Source organism: Triturus cristatus, chromosome 2_1 (assembly GCF_964204655.1).
Source record: "Triturus cristatus chromosome 2_1, aTriCri1.1, whole genome shotgun sequence".
NCBI lineage: Eukaryota > Metazoa > Chordata > Amphibia > Caudata > Salamandridae > Triturus > Triturus cristatus.
In genome coordinates this window covers 514,351,220-514,370,790 of record NC_140581.1, presented here as the reverse complement: position 1 = coordinate 514,370,790, position 19,571 = coordinate 514,351,220, and the positions used below count along the sequence as shown (strand labels likewise).

The following is a 19,571-nucleotide window of genomic DNA, read 5'->3' as shown; positions in this document are numbered from 1 at the left end:
TCAAGATATCTGCAGAGCAGTGTAGTCCTCTATACTAAAGGGTATTTAGTGCAGTGGAGTTGAAGTGAGGAGAGGTTGAATGCTTAAAGAAGCAACATTAGCAGTAAGGGGCACGCATGGTGGGGAGCACTGGTGGAGAGCACAGGATGCTCCGTTCTAGTACTTGGAGGTAGTGGGGTAACCTTGCCCGGAGTAAAGGCAAGGTACCGGAGGACTGGCTGTGTAAGGGTAGGCACATATGAATGCAGGCTACATGGAATGTTATGTTACGTTAAAAGCACTTTTATAGCGCACAGCTGCCCCAGCTAAGGGGCGTCCCGGCGCTTGGAAAAGAAGGCCCAGCACAACAAAGCAGAAAGAGGGAAAGGCACGCACAAATCGGAATACTAGCATAAGGGAGGGAACAGATGCGTCTTTATAGCCTTCCTAAATTTCAAATGCGGTTGTGATTTCTCTTGAACCGTAACAGGGCCCTCTTCAAGTTCTTCACCATCATTTTTAAAGCAATTATGTCTGGTCACGTTCGTTCATGCTTTGCTGACTTAACCCTTTGCTTGCCCAGCCGCTGTAATCTCATCTGCCCTGTAGGACCTGCCTATCCAAAACATGATTAAGTTCTTTTGCTATCCTAGGTCTCTTAAACTGAGATGCTCTGCAGCTTGACTTAGGAGGAGCAACTGCTCTAGAAGTTTTCAACAACATATATTGGAAGCTTTGCTCAGTTTGTTCTCTGTTTTGGTCAAACTTCTACCTGCTCCTAATGCTTGATTCAATCAGTAGACCAATGAAGTCTAGTCTTATTTTGGCAGCTAGTTTTTCACGTTCGGCATCTTTGTCAGAATTAAGGCCTCTTTAACTGTATATCTTTAATTTTGGAGTCGCTGCTCTGACAAATGTCAGTGGCTCTTCAACCCCACACCCAGTCCTTGCTTTCTGTACTTTCACGAATACCCTCTTTAGAATAGTTTTATAAGCATCTCGTTCAGGAGGGCTGCCACATGACTTTGCCGTATTAGCAGCTCTGATCACAATGGGCTATACGTTCTATATCCCATTTACACCGATCTTCTACATTAATGTTACTCACATTATCTTTGATATCCTTTAATTCGAAGGGTTGGCTTGGCTAAAACATCATGTGCATCACCCTCCTGGGCTCTGAATACTTCTGAATAGGCCCAAATTTCTTTTCAAGGCAACCTGTTTTGGGCTTTGCTTTCTTATCTTGTGCACTTATCTCTTCTGGGTGCTATACCTACATAGAAAGTCACCAAACATTTTTCCTTTTTTTATTGTTCCCACTTTATATCTAAAAATGACCAAACCAGTGCTAGGAACATCCACAGTTACCTTTTAAACGCAGATAAACATTACAAAACTTCACACACAGATATTACAGCTCCACATAAAAAAAGTCCGCTTTGCCTTAGATTCAGTTGTTCTCAAATCATAGTCAAATCTCCTGAGAGAGGGATCTTGCATATGAAGCATTTCCTATATCCAGTTAATGTAAAATATTGCACAATTAATTTGTCTGAAGTTGTACGAAGTTAAAAATGAGAAGTGAAGCACAGGGGTGAGAAGACCAATCAGGTTAGAGGGACGGAAGCACACAATGTCAAGCGTAATGTATCATGAGCACACAGGTACGATAGAGCAACACTCAGCATGGGGGTCAGAGAAGTATACACAAGGCGGACAGCTTGAAAACACATGCACTCTCATGGAGTGTGTAACAAAAAAAGAAAAAGTTGTGCCTGAAAATTAAACAGTGGAGGGATGCAGGCAATAAGGCCATGCTCAATAAGAGAAATGCAATCCTACGTAGGCTAACAAATACTAAGCAAGTAAATACAATAAAGCAAACTGATTGAAAGCAATGGGCAGTGGGTATTTTTGCTAACCTAAAGCTTCTGCCGTCTGGTAGATAAAGCCTAAAAAGGCAAACATATAATCTCTGTGGACCACTTCCAAACTGCTGTAAGAGCTCCTGTAATCTACAAGCTAATTTCTGAAAACGTTATGTTCGAGGCATATGAGCTGCAGATCACACACTGTGCATAGATCGCCATCTGGTGTTGGGCCCGGATGTTTGCACTTTGTATTGAAATAAGTCTTGGAAAGTCACGAGATAGGCGACTCCTTCTTTGGACAATAGTGCGCATGGGCATCAACTCCATCTTCAGATTGTTTTTTTTCCGCCATTGGGCTTGGATATGTTTGTCGCGCTCCAGTTCGGTGTCGTTACCGTTCTACCTTTTGGCGCACAATCCTTCACCCATTCTTCGGTATTGTTTCAATTGTGTTTCCCATTCGACGCGCACCTCTCAACTTGAATTCTTCGATTCCGGCCGTCGACGCAGGCCTTCGGGCTTAGCTGCACCATTAGGCCTTTGGCTCATGGAAAGGACTCCTTTCAAAAAGTGTCCTCAATGTGGATCCAAGTTTCCACAAGCCGATCTTCACGAGGTGTGTAACCTCTGCCTTTCGCCTGAGCACTAGGCCAAAGACTGTCCAGCTTGTGCCTCTTTCCGCTCCAAGAAAACAATTCGGGATCGTCGAGCTCGAAGAAGCATGGCTCGATCTGCAACATCGATACCGGACGATATCTTCCAAGAAGGCATCAATGTACCGGAGCAGGAGCAGATCGAAGAGGGCAACATTAGCACCGCCGACGACTCCGGTGTCGAAGACATCACTCCAGGGCAGCGGGTCGTAAGTACTGATGTCGACCCCTCCTCCACACCCATTCACAGAAAGGCTTCAGTCACACCTTCACCTTCGGGCTTAGGTGCACACCGGGACAAAACTTCCCACGCCCCGCCTTCGGGCTCGGCAAAGAAGTCGATACATAAGCCTTCAGGCCACTCGGGATCGTGTCAGCCTACCGGCGGTACCGTAACCCCATCCCCGGCACCAAAGAAGAAACCACTGTCTTCATCCGCACAGACACCTGGTTCCACATCGGCGCCTTCGGCACCGAAATCCGCTGGTATGGACGTCTCGGCTCCGAAAAAATCGTCGGAACCAGCCAAACAACCGGTTTCAAAGACAACTGACACTCAATCTTCCAACCCCAAAAAAACATCAGAACCAAACAAGCAACCGGCTCTGAAGACCACTGGCGCTCACCCTTCGGATCCGAAAAAATCAACGGAACCAAAGAAACAACCGGTTCCGAAGACCCCAACAGAACCCAGGAAAACTCCCGATTACAAGCCTAAGGAGCAGAAAACCACTCCAAAACTTGTGCCACACAAACAATCGGACCTGAAAAAATCGGCACCGAAACAACACACTCCTGAGGAGGAGCTTTTTCAGCCTGATCCAACCCAAAAAACTCTTGAAATAGACCCATAGACAGGTCAACTTATACTTAGTCCTTCCAGGAAAAGGAAAATGGACAAACCTGTACCAGCTCCACGCCCAAAGAAGAGAGACATTGCCACTCCTTTGAGAATTCCTTCTCCACACCACATCTCTCCCATCCCATCTCCAGTACCCTCGCAATCTCCTCCACCACAGGATGATGACACCTCAGGGTAGGAAGGGAATAATGACCCTTTAGGGGAACCTAGTCACCCTAATGCACTAGAGGACCCATGGGAAGATTATGGCACACCTGATGTTCCTAATGAACCAGAAGATATCTAACCATCTAGGCCATCCCCTCCAGAGGACACTTTAGGATTCACTCAGCTCATACACAGAGCTGCAGAATACCACGGTGTGAATTTGCACACAGACCCTCTAGAAGATTTCCTCATGGACACTTTTGCACCATCTCAAAGGTCCACTTCCATTCTCCCAATGTTAAAAGGGGTAATCAAACACGCTCCTGAAGTGTTTAAAGATCCTGTAAGGGCCAGAGCCATTAACCCCAGGATGGAAAAGAAGTACAAGTCTGCCCCAGCTGACCCGGTTTATATTAAAGGGCAACTACCCTTGGATTTCTTAGTAGTCTCCAATGCCAGGGAAAGGGCTAACTCCCAAACCAAAGGCGATGCTCCACCTCCTGATGAGGAGTCAAAACTGTTGGACGCATCTGGAAAAAGAACAGCGTCCCAAGCAGCCAACATATGGAGAATTGCCAACACACAGGCTTTGCTGGCTAAGTACGATAGGGCACACTATGATGAGCTAGAGACCCTACTACAACACCTTCCAGATCAATATAATAGCCAATGATCTCATCCAGGAAGGCAAACTCATAACTAATACCTCCATTCGTTGCGCTCTGGATGCTGCAGACACAGCATCCCGAGCTATTAACCCCTTCGATGCTGCGCAGATTCCGCCGCTGTGCTGACGGAATCTTGCGCGGGCGTGGTCATGACGGAATGGTTCCGTCATGAGCACAGCTCAACCGTGGGTCATGACGGAACCATTCCGTCATGAGCACCGAAGGGGTTAATACTAGTGTCCTTTTACGCAGACATGTGTGGCTAAGCATTTCGGGCTTCAAAACCGAAGTTCCAACTACCATATTAAACCAACCGTTTGACCAGGAACACTTATTTGGGCCTAGTGTAGATTCATATTTGAGAAGATGAAAAAAGATAGACACTGCCAAATCAATAGGAGCTTTGCAATCGCAAGCTCCCAGAAGTTCCTTTCGTCACTCCTCTTATAGGGGCGCCTCTAGAGGCTTTACCACTGATAACCCCTCCACTTCCTACAAGAGTCCCACCCAGACCTCATCTACCAGAGGCTATTACAGAGGCAATAACAACAAGGGTAGAGGCAAAACTTCCAATACTCGCACTGCCTCCACCCCAAACAATGACTTCCCTCCACTCCTCCCGGATCACTCTACTCTGGTGAGGGGAAGATTGCTACAGTTTCTACCTGTCTGGAACACCATTACCACGGACAGGTGGGTGAGACAAATCATCCAATCTGGTTATTGCCGAGAACTCACTTCAACTCCCCCAAACATACCACCCAAACAGCGCCCAATGTCAACAGAGCACTTAACGCTCTTAAAACAGGAGGTGCTTTCCCTCCTACAAAAACATGCAATAGAACCAGTTCCCCTGCATCACCAAAACACAGGGGTTTTACTCCCTGTACTTTCTCATTCCAAAGAAGGATGGAACCCTGAGACTCATCTTCTTGGTCCTCAGACCATTAAACCTCTACATACAATCAGACCACTTTCATATGATTACTCTTCAACAGGTTCTTCCTCTACTCAAACAAGGCGACTTCCTTGCCACCTTAGATCTCAAGGACGCCTACTTCCACCTTCCCATTCACCCTGCTCACATGAAATATCTCCGGTTTGTAGTAGACGGTCAGCATTACCAGGTTAAGGTTCTCCCATTAGGAGTCACCACAGCACCCTGAGTCTTCACAAAATGTCTGGCAGTTGTAGCAGCCACTTAAGAACACAACAAATTCATGTCTTCCCATATTTGGACGACTGGCTCATAAAAGCCAAGCCACATACCCATTGTGTAAATCACACACACACACACCACAATCCAACTACTTCACGACTTAGGGTTTACCATAAACCTCACAAAGTCTCACCTCCAACCGTCCCACATCCAACAATATCTAGGTGCCACAATAAACACCTCAAAAGGCCTTGCATATCCCAGTCCAGCCAGGATAGGAAGCATGCAAACCCTTATAACAAAATTCCAGCCGCAACACTCACTTCCAGCTCGAGTGTTCAGGTAACTAATGGGGATGATGGCCTCTTGTTTATTCATAGTACCTCATGCAAGACTCCATATGCGCCCCTTACAGGATTGCTTGGCACGTCAGTGGAACCAAGCTCAAGGTCAGCTAACAGATCTGGTATTGGTGGACGGCCGCACACATCGCTCTCTGCAGTGGTGGGACACCCAAAACCTTTTCAAAGGGCGACTGTTCCTAGAGCCGGTTCCACAAATTGTGCTAACAGCAGACGCATCGCTCACTGGCTGGGGAGCACATCTACTTCATCACACCATACACGGCACATGGACACCTCAGCAAAAGCTACTCCACATCAACCATTTGGAGTTACTAGCAATCTTTCTGGCATTAAAATTATTCCAGAAACTGATATCAGGCAAAGCTGTCTTAGTCTGCACGGACAATATGACAGCAATGTACTATTTAGAAAAACAGGGGGGGACGCACTCTCTGCAGCTCTCTCAACTAGCACGGAGCATATGGAGGTGGGTTATTCCTCAAAACATATTCCTTTTAGCCCAACATCTTCCAGGAATTCAAAATCACATGGCAGATCTGTTAAGTCGTCAGACACAACAGATTCACGAGTGGGAACTTCATCCACAAGTTCTTCAACCGGTTTTCCAAATGTGGGGGCAGCCAGAGATAGATATCTTCGCCACACATTACAACACAAAATGCCAAAGCTTTGCCGCCAGATATCCACACCCATTGTCCAAAGGCAATGCGATATGGATGAATTTGTCAGACAGATTTGCGTACGATTTTCCGCCTCTCCCACTCATTCCATTAGTGGTGCGCAAGCTGCAACAACAGTCACTAACACTGATCCTAGTTGCTCCAACATGGGCCAGACAACCATGGTACACAACATTCCTGGAACTCAGCAGTCCAGCACCAAAAACTACACCTCTCCCCACAGCTCTTAACACAGAACCATGGAGAGATCAGACATCCAGATCCAGCACAGGTCAACCTGGCGATCTGGCTCCTGAAGTCCTAGAATTTGGTTACCTCAATCTTCCACCTGATTGTATGAACATTATCAAAGAGGCTAGGCACCCCACCACTAGAGCCTGCTATGCAGCCAAGTGGAAAAGATTTGTTTATATACTGTAACAACACCATCAATCCTTTAGATGCCTCCACTCAACACATCATATGTAACCTGCTGCATCTTCAAATATGTAATCTAGCATACACATCATTTTTTATTTTCTTTAATTATTTTTTATTTTTGTTGTTCTTTGACAAAAGAAAAAAAGGTGATAAACAGAAAAGCAATCCAAACAGCTACAGCGGATATGAGAGTCCCCCAACTTAACATATTAACCCCTTCGGTGCTCATGACGGAATGGTTCCGTCATGACCCACGGTTGAGCTGTGCTCATGACGGAACCATTCCGTCATGACCACGCCCGCGCAAGATTCCGCCAGCACAGCGGCGGAATCTGCGCAGCATCGAAGGGGTTAAGCATTTTCCCCAGTTTATGAATAAAGCATTTTACATACATGCATATATATTTAAATCAATTTGAATAGTCCAGGCAGATATTTGAGCACTTTCCAGTTTTATACATTGCAGCGGAAAAGGAGAAAAGAAAACCAGCGCTTCATATAAAAAAGAGAGAATGAAGTTCCCCATTATTTTAATTGACCAGATTAGCAATTGGTGCCCAAATTCGTAACCCCCTCTCTCTTTTCTTGCGTCCCTTTAATTTATAGATTGAAGACTCAATGTTGTATGCTGCAAATAAGCGTGCCCGCCACTTAGAAAAGGTCCGGGGATCAACACTTTTCCATTGAGAGGTTATACACAAGCGGGCAATGGCCATAGCAATAAACAATAATTCTGTATCTGGTCTTGCCCAGCGGCCTGTTACATTTTTACTAATACCAGAAATGAGAAGGGCAGGATTAATTCGGACTGGGACCCCCAAAGTCGTAGATAGGAAAGTTTCCATGTCATATATGAATTCTTTTAGTTTTGGACATGAAAAAAACATATGAACAGCATCTGCTGCAAATAGATTGCCCCTTGTACCTCCCCATTTTGATATCTTCGCTGGAGTATAATATAAATAAAATATTGACATAAAATGTTGACTCCTTACACTACCCATAATCAATATCTGATTTGCTAGGGATATGAAGTCTTCAATACCCAATTCATCCTCCCCCAGCCGTTTAGCCCATTTTTCTGTTTGGATCAGTAAATCATCTGGAAAAGACTCAAGCAAATTGATATATAGCTTTCCCAAACGGTCCCTTTTCTGAACCAGTTCAACCAAGGGTATTTTTTCGAAATTGGAAGCCTGTCGATGGGGTCCTTTCCCCAAGAAACTTCGAATTTGTAAAAATTTTAAAAAATCACCCCTGCTCAGCCCATACTCTTCCTGTAAAGTTGCAAAATATGTCATTTGGCTGTTCCGATAAAGATCTCCCAGTGTGTGAATACCCTTACTACCCCACACAAATGTAACACGGTCCCGAAAAATTGGTGGTAAAAAGGGTGTGGTCACCAAGGGGGTATAAGCATTTAGGTTTGGGATCTTTAATTTTTGTTGAACCTGTCTCCATACCTTAAACGCTGCTTTCATGATTTTAAATCTTGTCTTTTTATAGTAGCTGGGTTCAAAAATTGAAACAAGAAGCCCCTTAGCTTGATTCCCCAGTCCAAATTCATAGATAGATGGGCGGCACACCATTGGTATATCAGCTTTGGAACCAACAAGTAGTATAGCCATATGTTGAAGAATTGCAGCCCAATAATATAGTAGAAAGTTCGGAGTGGCCAAGCCCCCCCGTTGTTTGGGGAGAATCAGCCACTTGGCCGCTCTTCTAGATCTACGATATCCCCATAGGAACCTAGAGTATACCCTTTCTATTTAAAAAAGAAGAAAACTCAGGTGGTATAGTCCTAAACAGATATAGGAACTTTGGTAAAATCAGCATCTAGCATACACATCAATTAGATTACATCTCGCTCCCATAGCAGCTTACCTCCAAATACAGACATCTGTCATTGTTCAGGGTACCTGCCATTAAAGCATTTGTGGAAGGCCTCAAAAGAATAATTCCTCCCAGGGTACCACCCTCGCCAGTGTGGAATCGTCCTCACAAAACTAATGGGTCCTCCATTCGAACCGCTGCATAAATGCGAGCTACAATTTCTTACATGGAAAGTCACTTTACTTGTGGCCATTACATCTCTTAGAAGAGTCAGTGAGCTACAGGCACTAACTAATCAAGAACCATTTTTACAACTCCATCACACAGTGCTTCTCAGGACAAATCCCAAATTCCTTCCTAAAGTTATCTCTCCCTTCCGTCTCAACCAATCTATTGACTTGCCAGTGTTCTTCTCGAAACCACAAACGGTATCAGTAAGAGCTCTTCATACACGAGACGTAAAAAGAGCACTCCTTTACTATTTGACAGAACAAAACCTTTTCGCAAAATAAAACAACTTTTTGTTTACTTCTCACCACCACATAAAGGCAATCCCATATCAAAGTCTGGGATTGCAAGGTGGATTGTCAAATGTATACAAATGTGCTATCACAGAGCAAAACATACACTGTCTATTCCCCCTAAAGCCCACTCTACCTGCAAAATAGGGGTTTCAATGGCATTTTTAGGGAACATTCCCTTAGATGATATCTGCAAAGCGGCTACATGGTCTACACCGCGCACATTCACAAAACACTATTGTGTAGATTTGCAGGCAAAACAACAAGCTAGTGTGGGCCAGGCTGTATTCAAAACACTAACACTATTTCAAACTACTGCAACAGATACTGGTGGTCGCCGCTAAGGAGGAGTACTGCTATGCAATCTATGCACAGTGTGTTATCTGCAGCTCATATGCCTCGAACGGAAAATGCTACTTACCAGTATGCATCTGTTTTTGGCATGTAGAGCTGCAGATTCACACACGCCCACCCGCCTCCCTGGCTACCTTTATCTGTTCCTGTATTATCTTAATTAGATACAACCTACATGGGCATCTATTTCTGTTTCTTACAAAACTCCATTTCCCTTCTTGGCAAAAAAACAATCTGAAGATGGAGTCGATGCCCATGCGCACTATTGTCCAAAGGAGGAGTCACCCCTATCTCGTGACTTTCAAAGACTTATTCCAATACAACAACAAAGTGCAAACATCCGGGCCCAGCACCAGATGGCGATCTATGCACAGTGTGTGAATCTGCAGCTCTACATGCCAAGAACAGATGCATACTGGTAAGTACCATTTTCCTTTAGTAGGTGTCTTACAATCCCCACTTGCCCCGCTCAAAGCAATAATACCCTCTGCTTCTAGACTAGTCACAGACTCAAAATAAATTGTGGCCTCATAACGCCTATTGAAGTAATTGCCTCAAAATTGTATTGTCTTTTTTATTTGTGTGATACAATTTCTAAATGTGAACTTACTTATGTACTGATGCAATGTATACCTCTTGTCTTCCTTTCTTTGTGAGCAGAACTCGCCAGGTAATTTGAGTATGAGCAACCAGCCGGGCACTCCAAGGGATGACAGTGAAATGGGTGGAAACTTCTTGAATCCTTTTCAAAGTGAAAGTGTAAGTAATTCCTGCCAGGCCTCTTCATTAAAAACTGGTTATACATACATTTCCAGATTAACATAAAAGGGACTTTAAACTCGCTGCTTCTAGTTTTCATTGCAGTGTATCAAAGGCTTATTTTTTCCAGCATGGTAGCTGTCTACATTGTTATTCAATGTATTGAATGCCTGTAGACCTATAGCAATACACAATTATTTCAAAAGCTTTTGGAACACCAAAACTTTCTTAAACAGACCTCCTATAAGCACCTCTGGTATCGGTCCAGAGTTACTTTGCAGTTGTACATTGCTACAAGAATGGATGAGCCTAATCCAAATTTCATACACAGAAAGAATTGTTAGAGGCACAAATGAGTTAACACGTTTCACGATAAAGTGCTTAATCAGGGCATATTTAACAGTTCCAGTAGTTGGTAAATTACTAAAAAACAAAATGGAAAAAATGTATCCATGATCAAACATTTACAAAATCCAATAAATTCATGGATATTCATAAAAATTAAAGGAGACAAAAAAGTTCTCACCTTTCTCCGCTAAGGCAGAGGAGCATCGCCCTACTGCTTTTCAGCAGTGCAAAAAAAAATGATAACGCGATGTTATTATCATTTTATTTTTCAGTGTGAGCCAGGTTAGGATGGAGCGGGGCTGAACTGTCAGAGCAGGGGAGGAGGAAATATGTGCCCTTAAGAGCGCATGACGGTTTGGCCAGCCATTTTGGGCCGGCCAAACTGTCATGCACACTTAGCATTTTCTCCACCTCATTGTAAAACGTACACAGGCACCCACTCCCTGCTTGAGCGCCGAACTAGGCCACTTAGAACAATCACAATGCTGCTGTCATGCTGGTGACAGCAACGTCGTTCTTGGCTTAGGGAAGCCGAGTCAGAAGAGAAACGGAGCAGAGACGGTGGCTATGCAGAGGTAGGTGTTGTATATCTTTTTTCACAAACCTGTTCCGTAATAGCTTCCACTGTCAACAATATATAAATAGCACTCCACAGCACCCATCTTAAGCTGTGCAACGTATGAAAGCTAATCAATTCCACAAGGCTGCTAAAAAGAAAAAACGCATAGCTGGAAAATAAAAAGGTCTCTTAGCTAAACATATATGGCGTTCAGATAATATACCTACCGAAAAACCTTTCTTTAAGGATGTTCTTTCCATTAGTTACATTTACTTCCATAAGGTATCACAGTACACACATTCCATTTTACAACATTCTTTCAAGTAAATTTAATTTATATTCATCAAATATCACAGTATTAGACAGTTAAATATAAAGTAACAAAAACACAGCAGTATATACATGTTACACCACAATACTTTTAAAGGCATGTAGTTATACCCAGGCCATAGTCAAGAACCATGTCACATGAAATATAACATTCTGCATTGCATCAGATATATCTCGAACACACCACAAAGTACAATAATTACCTCAGTTCGTGTTTTCAAAGAAGGTGTCCCTAATGGTTGTGATGTACTCTAGTTTCAAATTAAAGGCAGTTCTAGGATAAAAACCAAAGCATAACAAAACAGTTACCATAACAAATCTAAGTGCTGACTGGAAGGACTTTACATTACAACTAAAACTACACCCTTTTCCCTTGAGAACACTTCTCACCTAGTATAACAAGACCAGTGTATCGGCAAAGGAATAGCCTACAAAACGGCCACTTTATACACTCTGACACTGCAAAATGGAGGTCACATTGTGAATCTCAGCTTCCTACCACTTAATGGTTTAAAAAAGGTACTCCACAATCCCACATAACATTAAATCACACAAAAGGTATATAAATGAACATAATGTCAGAATTCAAACGCAAAGACCTCCTGCGGACATTATCTTCCTGAATGAGGCCTTGACATTGACTGTCCATTGGCTTTCCTCCAATCAGCTTAAACTCAACGCCAAAAAAACTGAATTTCTTCTAATCTCCTCACCCAAAACCAGCTCGGACACTCAGGAATGGATTAAGACTATCACAGCTTTAAACTGCACTCCTACCTTAGTGAACTCTGCCAAATCCCTCGGAATAACCCTCGACTGCAACTTGAACATGCGTGGCCACATCAGCTCAATGGCCAAAACAGCCAGATTTCACCTAAACTACCTAAGAAACCTAAAACCTTTCCTTGACACCCCAGACCTGAAAATGGCAATCCAGGCACTAGTAATCTCGAGACAAGAATATGGATGCTCAACCCTCGCAGGTCTTCCCAAGATTTCTTTGGCCCCTTTGAAAGCTTGCCTCAACGCAGCAGCCAGACTCCTAACTGGCTCTAAGAAGTTTGACCGCATCTCTCCACACCTAAAAGCTCTGAACTGGCTTCCTCTCGAAGCCAGAATCCACCTGAAGCTGGCGTGCATCACTCACAAGGCCTTATACGCTAATTCCGCTGCATTTCTCACCCAGAAACTTGTGGTATCCGGAGGAGCCAGAAACTCCCGGTCTGTCAGTAACCTCCTGCTCCAACCAACGTACAATCGGGCTTTCTCTGGAGCCGTTCCAAGAATATGGAACTCTCTCCCGCCCGCCATTAGAAGACTTCCGTCGCTGGCTTGCTTTAAAAAGGCGGCCAAAACCTTCTTCATGGGTAAATTCCTAGCCTAACGCCTGCAATGCATTCACTTCAGTGACTTTGTTCTACCTCCTACCAGGGCCTCTCCATGGTTCATTGATTTGGTACCTACCGGGCACTCCCCACCCGGGTTTTTGAGATCTCCTGTATATGTAACTGTTTTGTTATGATCCCAAATGTATTCCCCCCCCTCCCATGACTTTTGTATACCACTTGTCAATCCTGTAAAGCACTCCGATACCCTCACGGGTCTGGTTCGCGCTCTATAAAACCCTAAATAAATAAATAAACAACTACAAACTCAATAAAAGCATAATGAACAACTCATTTGAATTTAACTTATAATTTTAAGTTGATAAATCATGCCAAAGTAAAATTAAACTCAAAGCAATGGTCAGGCTTGAACCTACATTAATCGCTTAAGACTTACTTAACTATGACTCTCCCCTTTGTATTATTGCTCGGACATAATCCTATAAAGTGTGTAACAAGGATCCCAAAGATCAATGTAACTAAATCCATACAATCAAACAAGCTAAACAAAACATACTAATAAACCAGTGAAATGAAAAGATACCTAATTAATCCTATCCCATCATTTGAAGTATACCTGTATGGATCTTATAAAATACTAATTTCGGAGAGTAACAACTACAGATAGTGTTGAACCCTAATGCTCCACAAAGACCATAAATACATACAATTTAATAAAGCATAATGTACAGGTAGTTCAAATCTAAATTTCAATTAATGAATCATGTCAGAGAAAAGAGAAAATAAAAGCAAAGTAAAGGGTCAGTCTTGAAACTACATCTTCATTCATTGCATTAAGTTTCTTAACCATTACCCTACCCAATGTTTTGCTGCTCAAACATAATCCCATGCAATGTGTAACAAGTTTCCCAAAGATCAATGATGCTAAATCCATACAATCCAAACAGCTAAAGAAAACATAATAGTAAACCAGTAAAAAAGAAAGATTCCTTAAAAATTTATCACATTCCACAGATCTCAAGAAATGCTAATCACAGAAAGTAACAACTACAAATATAGTCTTGAACCCAATAGAGCTCCAGCTGTAAGAAATTAAATACATTTTTATTTTCTCCCTTGCCATTCTTTGTGAATGACATTTTGATACTGTGTTCCTGTGGGGTTAGGTAGGCACATTCCCAAGGGAGCATTTGTTGCCGCAGTTGTGAATTTGGTTGGCCTGATCTTTCTGGAGAATCATGGCGATGTGTCTGGGTTTGATTACTTTTTGTGTATCTGAAATATATTCATCACAAAGTCGTGAACTATAACAGAAGAGTCTGCTCTTGGTATTAACCTGTTCTCATCTTGAACATCTCATTGATGTTGCAAGCGCAAGCTCTTCTGATACTTTCAGAGTAATAATAAACACTGTAACCATTATGTATAAATAATTCTAGTCCCAAAAGCTGTGAAGCAACGCAAGGTCTTTTTTATGAGGAATTTTCTAATACGGATAATTTGTAAAATACATTGTTGTTTGAAGATGCATGGCCCTTTTTAGGCTTGGTAGTCCGTGTCCCCGGTTGTAAATTACACATTTTCATTAATGTTTCTCTGAATTTTGTCTTTGCTTTTTCCCCATATATGGCAACAATCTACTATTTGATTTCTGTCTGGGTTTCACCTAACCCAAAGGTCGGAGTTGAACATCTATTGTGGTACAATATGTGTTATTTTCTATACTGAATGTGTATTGATGTTTCCGCTGATTTCCCACTAACAGGTGATTCTCCTTTTCTTCATAGTATTCCCCTAGCATGACCATGAGTGTGTGATCTTCTACTGGTTGTCTTCGCAAGGATCCCCTGGAGGCCGCCCTCGTTGCAGATCTACCGTTGAAGAAAACCATAACTCGCCGTGTACAGTTCAACCTGAGGATCTCGGACACAGCCGATCAGACCTTCCTGTCTTTTACCACGTGACCTGTTTCGGAGAGGAAAGATGGTCCCAATATGGATTCATCCAACTGTAAAGAGTGGCATATAAAATTGCCCTAAACTGAACTGCAATCATCTGTACATATATATAAATATAAATATATATATATTCCCACAGGACATTGTAAAAGGATATTATCACATGACATCTTAAGTAGAAACAATTAGGGACTTTTATTCCATGTCTTTATTTTTTCCACGTTTACATTTTAATTATCAAAACGTTGCATTTTCTTCAAGAAATATTTTGTGCTGTGTATATCCCTGCTTAATAAGTTATTTTTTAAGGTAAAATGAAATGTTATGTTTTTTGTAAATGTTTGCAATCATGCATAGGAATAAAATTGCATATGAGTGCTTTTATTAAATCACTTTTGATACCAGCTACCCTGTGAATGACAAACTACTGTTGCAAGCAAGAAGATGTAGACAAAGCTTGTCCTAATTGTTCCGAGCAAGTGAACGACTTTTCATTCAGCGTTTGATATTTTACTGTCTGTACAGTTGTACTGTATCATGCCTTTTAAGGACCATTCAAGCACTGAATTACCTGTCCCTTTAAGTGGGGCCGAATATATTTCTGTAGTACCGGTTTTCAGTGGTAGTGTGAGTTTGTTACCAAGATATCTGAAATATTACACACAACACTGGAGTGCTCTGAATGCTCAGTTAAACAAGAACTTCAGCTTCTTACACCAGCCTCTTTTTGTTTTCATCCATATAGTAAGATGGTATGCATTGCAGGGCACCGGGGCGTTTACCTGATGTTGTTTGGGTTTTCACTCTACTTCACCACAGGTACTGACACAAACTTGAGCTTGTCAACCAGCAGTGTGTGGATGCCATCAAAGTCATAGGTTGTTCCTAGTGTCCTGTTGTCTAGTCATTCATATAAATTATGTGTGTAATATTGAGATCCTTGAGTTCAGGTACCTGCTTTGATGACTGATCCGCTGTCTCACGATATAGCGATGAGCAAAGGAGCTCTCTGCTAAGGTGGGATAGCTATTACTGATGGGATTACAGAGCAAACAAGTGACCCTGTCCTGTGTTCAAAAATAGATCAAAGATGAATAGATCTCGTGAGACTGTAAGTCAAATGGAAAGATATCCACTTCTCGTATTGCATATATGAGAGAGGGAAAAATGGAATGGCTACCCTTGATGTTCTGACCAAATGCTATTCGGTCCTCCTACGTCGCTGAGCACATGCATATCCGAATACCTTTCTCCCGTGTGTGGACTTATGCGCAGCCGAGTACTATCTTTCCTGATACAGGACTTTGAATTAGCTGTTACTATATGGATCAATGATTGTTGGAGAGACTTTAACAGCAGAGTAGACCACGTGAAAAGAGAAAATCAAGCAATTTTACTTTATTGACAATATTTGCAGCTAGTATAAGAAATCATATTTTCTGTTTTCTAGAGTGGGTTATTCCAAACACTGTGAAGGATTAACTGATGTCGGGGCTATGTGTAGTGGCGACACTTTAAATTTGCAAACTAAGAGCTCTCAAGGCTTAAATAGTATATGGTCCCTGATCCTGTTCTTTTTCCCATGGTAACCACCTCTCTGATGGTTTCTCTCATCATGAAGCAGTGGCATATGGTCTGTGGTAATAGGAAGGAAAAGTTGGGGACATTTGGAGCATTACATCATAAAAGTTTGATATACAAGATGTTATTACGATTTCTTAAACAAATTGAAAAGTGAATTTCGTTTATTTTGTAATTTAAGAATCCTGTATTTTGTGTGTACAAATGTAGTTGATCCGTTTAAGACTACAAGTCCTAAACACACCCAATGCACACATTATACACATATATGGTATTTCTTCAGTGAGTCCTTTCTTTCTTGGACATTTTGTTTTTTGTGACTTCTTGTTTGCTTCGGATCAGACTGCAGATAACTCCCTTTGCGCAGTCCCCTTCATTCTTCATATATGGAAAAGCATCTCTTCTGTAAGTACTCATTTACTTCCAAAATTTGTGGAGATATCATGCAATTACTGCCACCGCAAAAAAATCAGAAATGACCATGAATGTCTAGCAACGCGGCCCAAATGACACTACACCGGTTCAGTTAACGTCTGCTGAGCTGCTTCTAACAGTGGATCACAGCAGCACATCCGCCTTATATGTGCCTAGTTCCCTTACACATGTAGATGAAACACCACCACAGAAGCACACTACACAAGCAGCAAAGTAAATCACTGACACCTGACTTTATGCCTAATCTTCGATTCCTGCTTTCCGCAGTAAATGTTGAATAAAAAGTTCTCCTGATCACACATGCTTGTAAAATGTTAAAGCTGCATAGACCTTTTTACCAGACCGTTCAAAAATGTCTTCTCCAACAAATTTCCTTTAGTCTCCCCTCCCCCCCCCCCCCCCCCCTTTTGTAGTTGCACAGCTTAACCGCATGCTGCACCTGGGTATGTAGCGACTTCACTACAAGTGTCTTCCCTGTAGTGCTCCAATGCCATGTGCTATTGCCTTGAGCTTATACAATAGTTGAGTGTGTATGGCACCGAAGGAGCATAAGGAGAAAACGAGGCCGCCGTACGCTGATCCTGCCACCATAGGAAATCGTAGGCCATTATTTGGCCACTAGACAAGTGTTAGGTTGACTTGTAAATTCTGACTGAGGTAATTGTTGCTTGACTCTCGTCAATGCAAAATCCCTCCCAAGCACATACACTGCGTGACAGTGTCTGCAGAAACTCTCTTCTTGTGAACAAGGTGGCAGGCCACATGCCACTTTCAGCCACCTTGTTGGCACCAGAGAGCAGCATCAGTGACTTGCAAGATGGCTGCTGTGCTGCAGTTTACAGGCTCTTCACCTTTGTGCCAGGCAACGCATCAGAAGATCAATGACTTCCTTCATAGAAGACTTCTTTCAATATTTTTCATGATAATGTCTAATTCTAAGACTTCGAGCAGTAACACAGATGCAGGTTTGGCCTTTCTTTGGGGTGACTGACGCCCCTTGGTAGCAGGTCTCGTTTTGTCCGTTCCTATCTTAATCTCATCCGAGTTTCCTGCTGTAGTGTGCAGGGGCATGCAAAGGTAAGCCTATTCACTTGTGTAATAAATTGTCAGTCTGTTGTAGAAAAGATCCTTAGCTTATTCTTTGTATGTCCCAGCAAGAGGAGCCCACAAGTCGCTACACATAAACTTCCAACTTTGGTCTGGTATTTATTTACTCTCACATTTACCCCTTAGCATGCATGACACACGCAGTTTTTTCACTCCACATTATACTTACTGACTAACTTCAGTCATGCAGACAATTTTCTGGGTAAGAGATACAATTGCAGTGTTAGCAATGTATGGGAGTGTTACCATGACACAGGCATTGCACCTGTATAGTTTAATATAAATGAACATTTCCAAAAATATAAAATCTTTGACGTGATTTAGCCAGAAATATTACCCATCTTTGAGTTCTTTGCCGTCTAATACAAAAAGTGGTTTAGTCCCCTGCAACTTCAAAACATAAAACTTCAAAATTATTGCAACAACATTGTTTACATTTATATGGTCCAGAGACTTTAACTAGCCTATCTGAGGTGTATTGAGGGACTCTAACAACCATAAAGAGACACAGAAAATATTGTATTCAGAAACAGTTGGGGCAAACCCTAAAATTCTCTCCGGGTCAGTTCTGTGGCAGTGGTTCCAAAATGTATGTTCCCTTGAACCCCCCCTCCCCCCTGCTCCCCCAAATTTTTTTTTTACTAAAAGCAATACGTGAATTGTAGATCTTGGTTAGGTCATCAGATGAGGATTAGTATGGTGTACTGATGTCCAAAACTAAAACTATGATTGGCTTTGGAAAACCTATGCGACGTGCTGATTTTTTTCAAATAGACTAATTATCAAGTTCTCTGTAAAGGTTTTATGTGTTAGTCTGCTTACATAAGACGAGTTGATGTGGTCAAACCAGTGCTTAATGTATACGAAAATATTTTAGATAAGTGCTGCCACTGCTGGAGCATCCCACTTCCACTACTGCCACGGCCCACTGCATGCTGGTTGGTGCCTATTGTTTTTGGGGCTAGCACCAGACCTGCCTGCAAGAAGCAACGGTCGGTGAACTTTTAAAGTGTTGTGGCATAAATACTTGTGTCAAATTGGACAGTGTGAATGAAGTGCATTAACTAGTGTATTTTAATGAAGTTTGGCGGGATTCTTTATCTGACAGGGTTTTGTTTTTTAAACGGTGCCAAATGGTCAATTACATTTTTTTCACATAAATGTGCTAAAAATACAGAGTTTCCGAAGGACGCAAATTAAATATTCCAGTGCCTTGGTGGTGTGCCTGGCAAGCTTAACCCTCCACAGGTTTTATAGGAGTTTATATTTGCAAGACGGTAAAGTGTTGAGAAGTGGTGGCAAAACTGGATTTTTAAAGCAATTGCGCTAAAAGTGGATTGAAGAGTTATCTATTAAAGGCACCTAATATTGCTATTTAATTTCACAGGGCTTAATGATGGCTAAATGATCCTCATTCACTTTGTTTCTGAAAATCTACAGGATGGAGAAATCAAGTAATCTCTCTGTCGCTTGTCATAGCCATCAATGCAAGACAAATGCTATAATCCCATGTTGCACTGCGACTGCTTTGAACATGACGTTTGTCACATTTTAGCAATTTGCTTTCCAAAACCTGGTCATTCCCTCCAGTTCCCCTTATGCAGAAACATATCACTGCTAAGGCTTGACCCCA

At 42.3% G+C, this 19,571-nt stretch overlaps 1 protein-coding gene across 7 annotated transcripts in view; it reads left to right on the top strand.

The window, feature by feature from the left end:
- The window catches only part of SSBP2 (single stranded DNA binding protein 2), a 787,338-nt gene extending 771,909 nt beyond the window's left edge, over positions 1-15,429 (top strand). For 5 of the 7 annotated variants that reach the window (XM_085632414.1, XM_085632412.1, XM_085632413.1 and 2 more), the window contains 2 exons: positions 10,176-10,274; positions 14,645-15,219. In XM_085632414.1, the coding sequence (XP_085488540.1) occupies positions 10,176-10,274; positions 14,645-14,674 (129 nt within the window). In that variant the 3' untranslated portion in view covers positions 14,675-15,219. Of the gene's footprint in view, positions 1-10,175; positions 10,275-14,644 lie in introns of all 7 variants that reach the window. The other 2 variants (XM_085632417.1, XM_085632415.1) reach the window with 1 other exon arrangement.
- Positions 15,430-19,571: the final 4,142 nt, after the last annotated feature.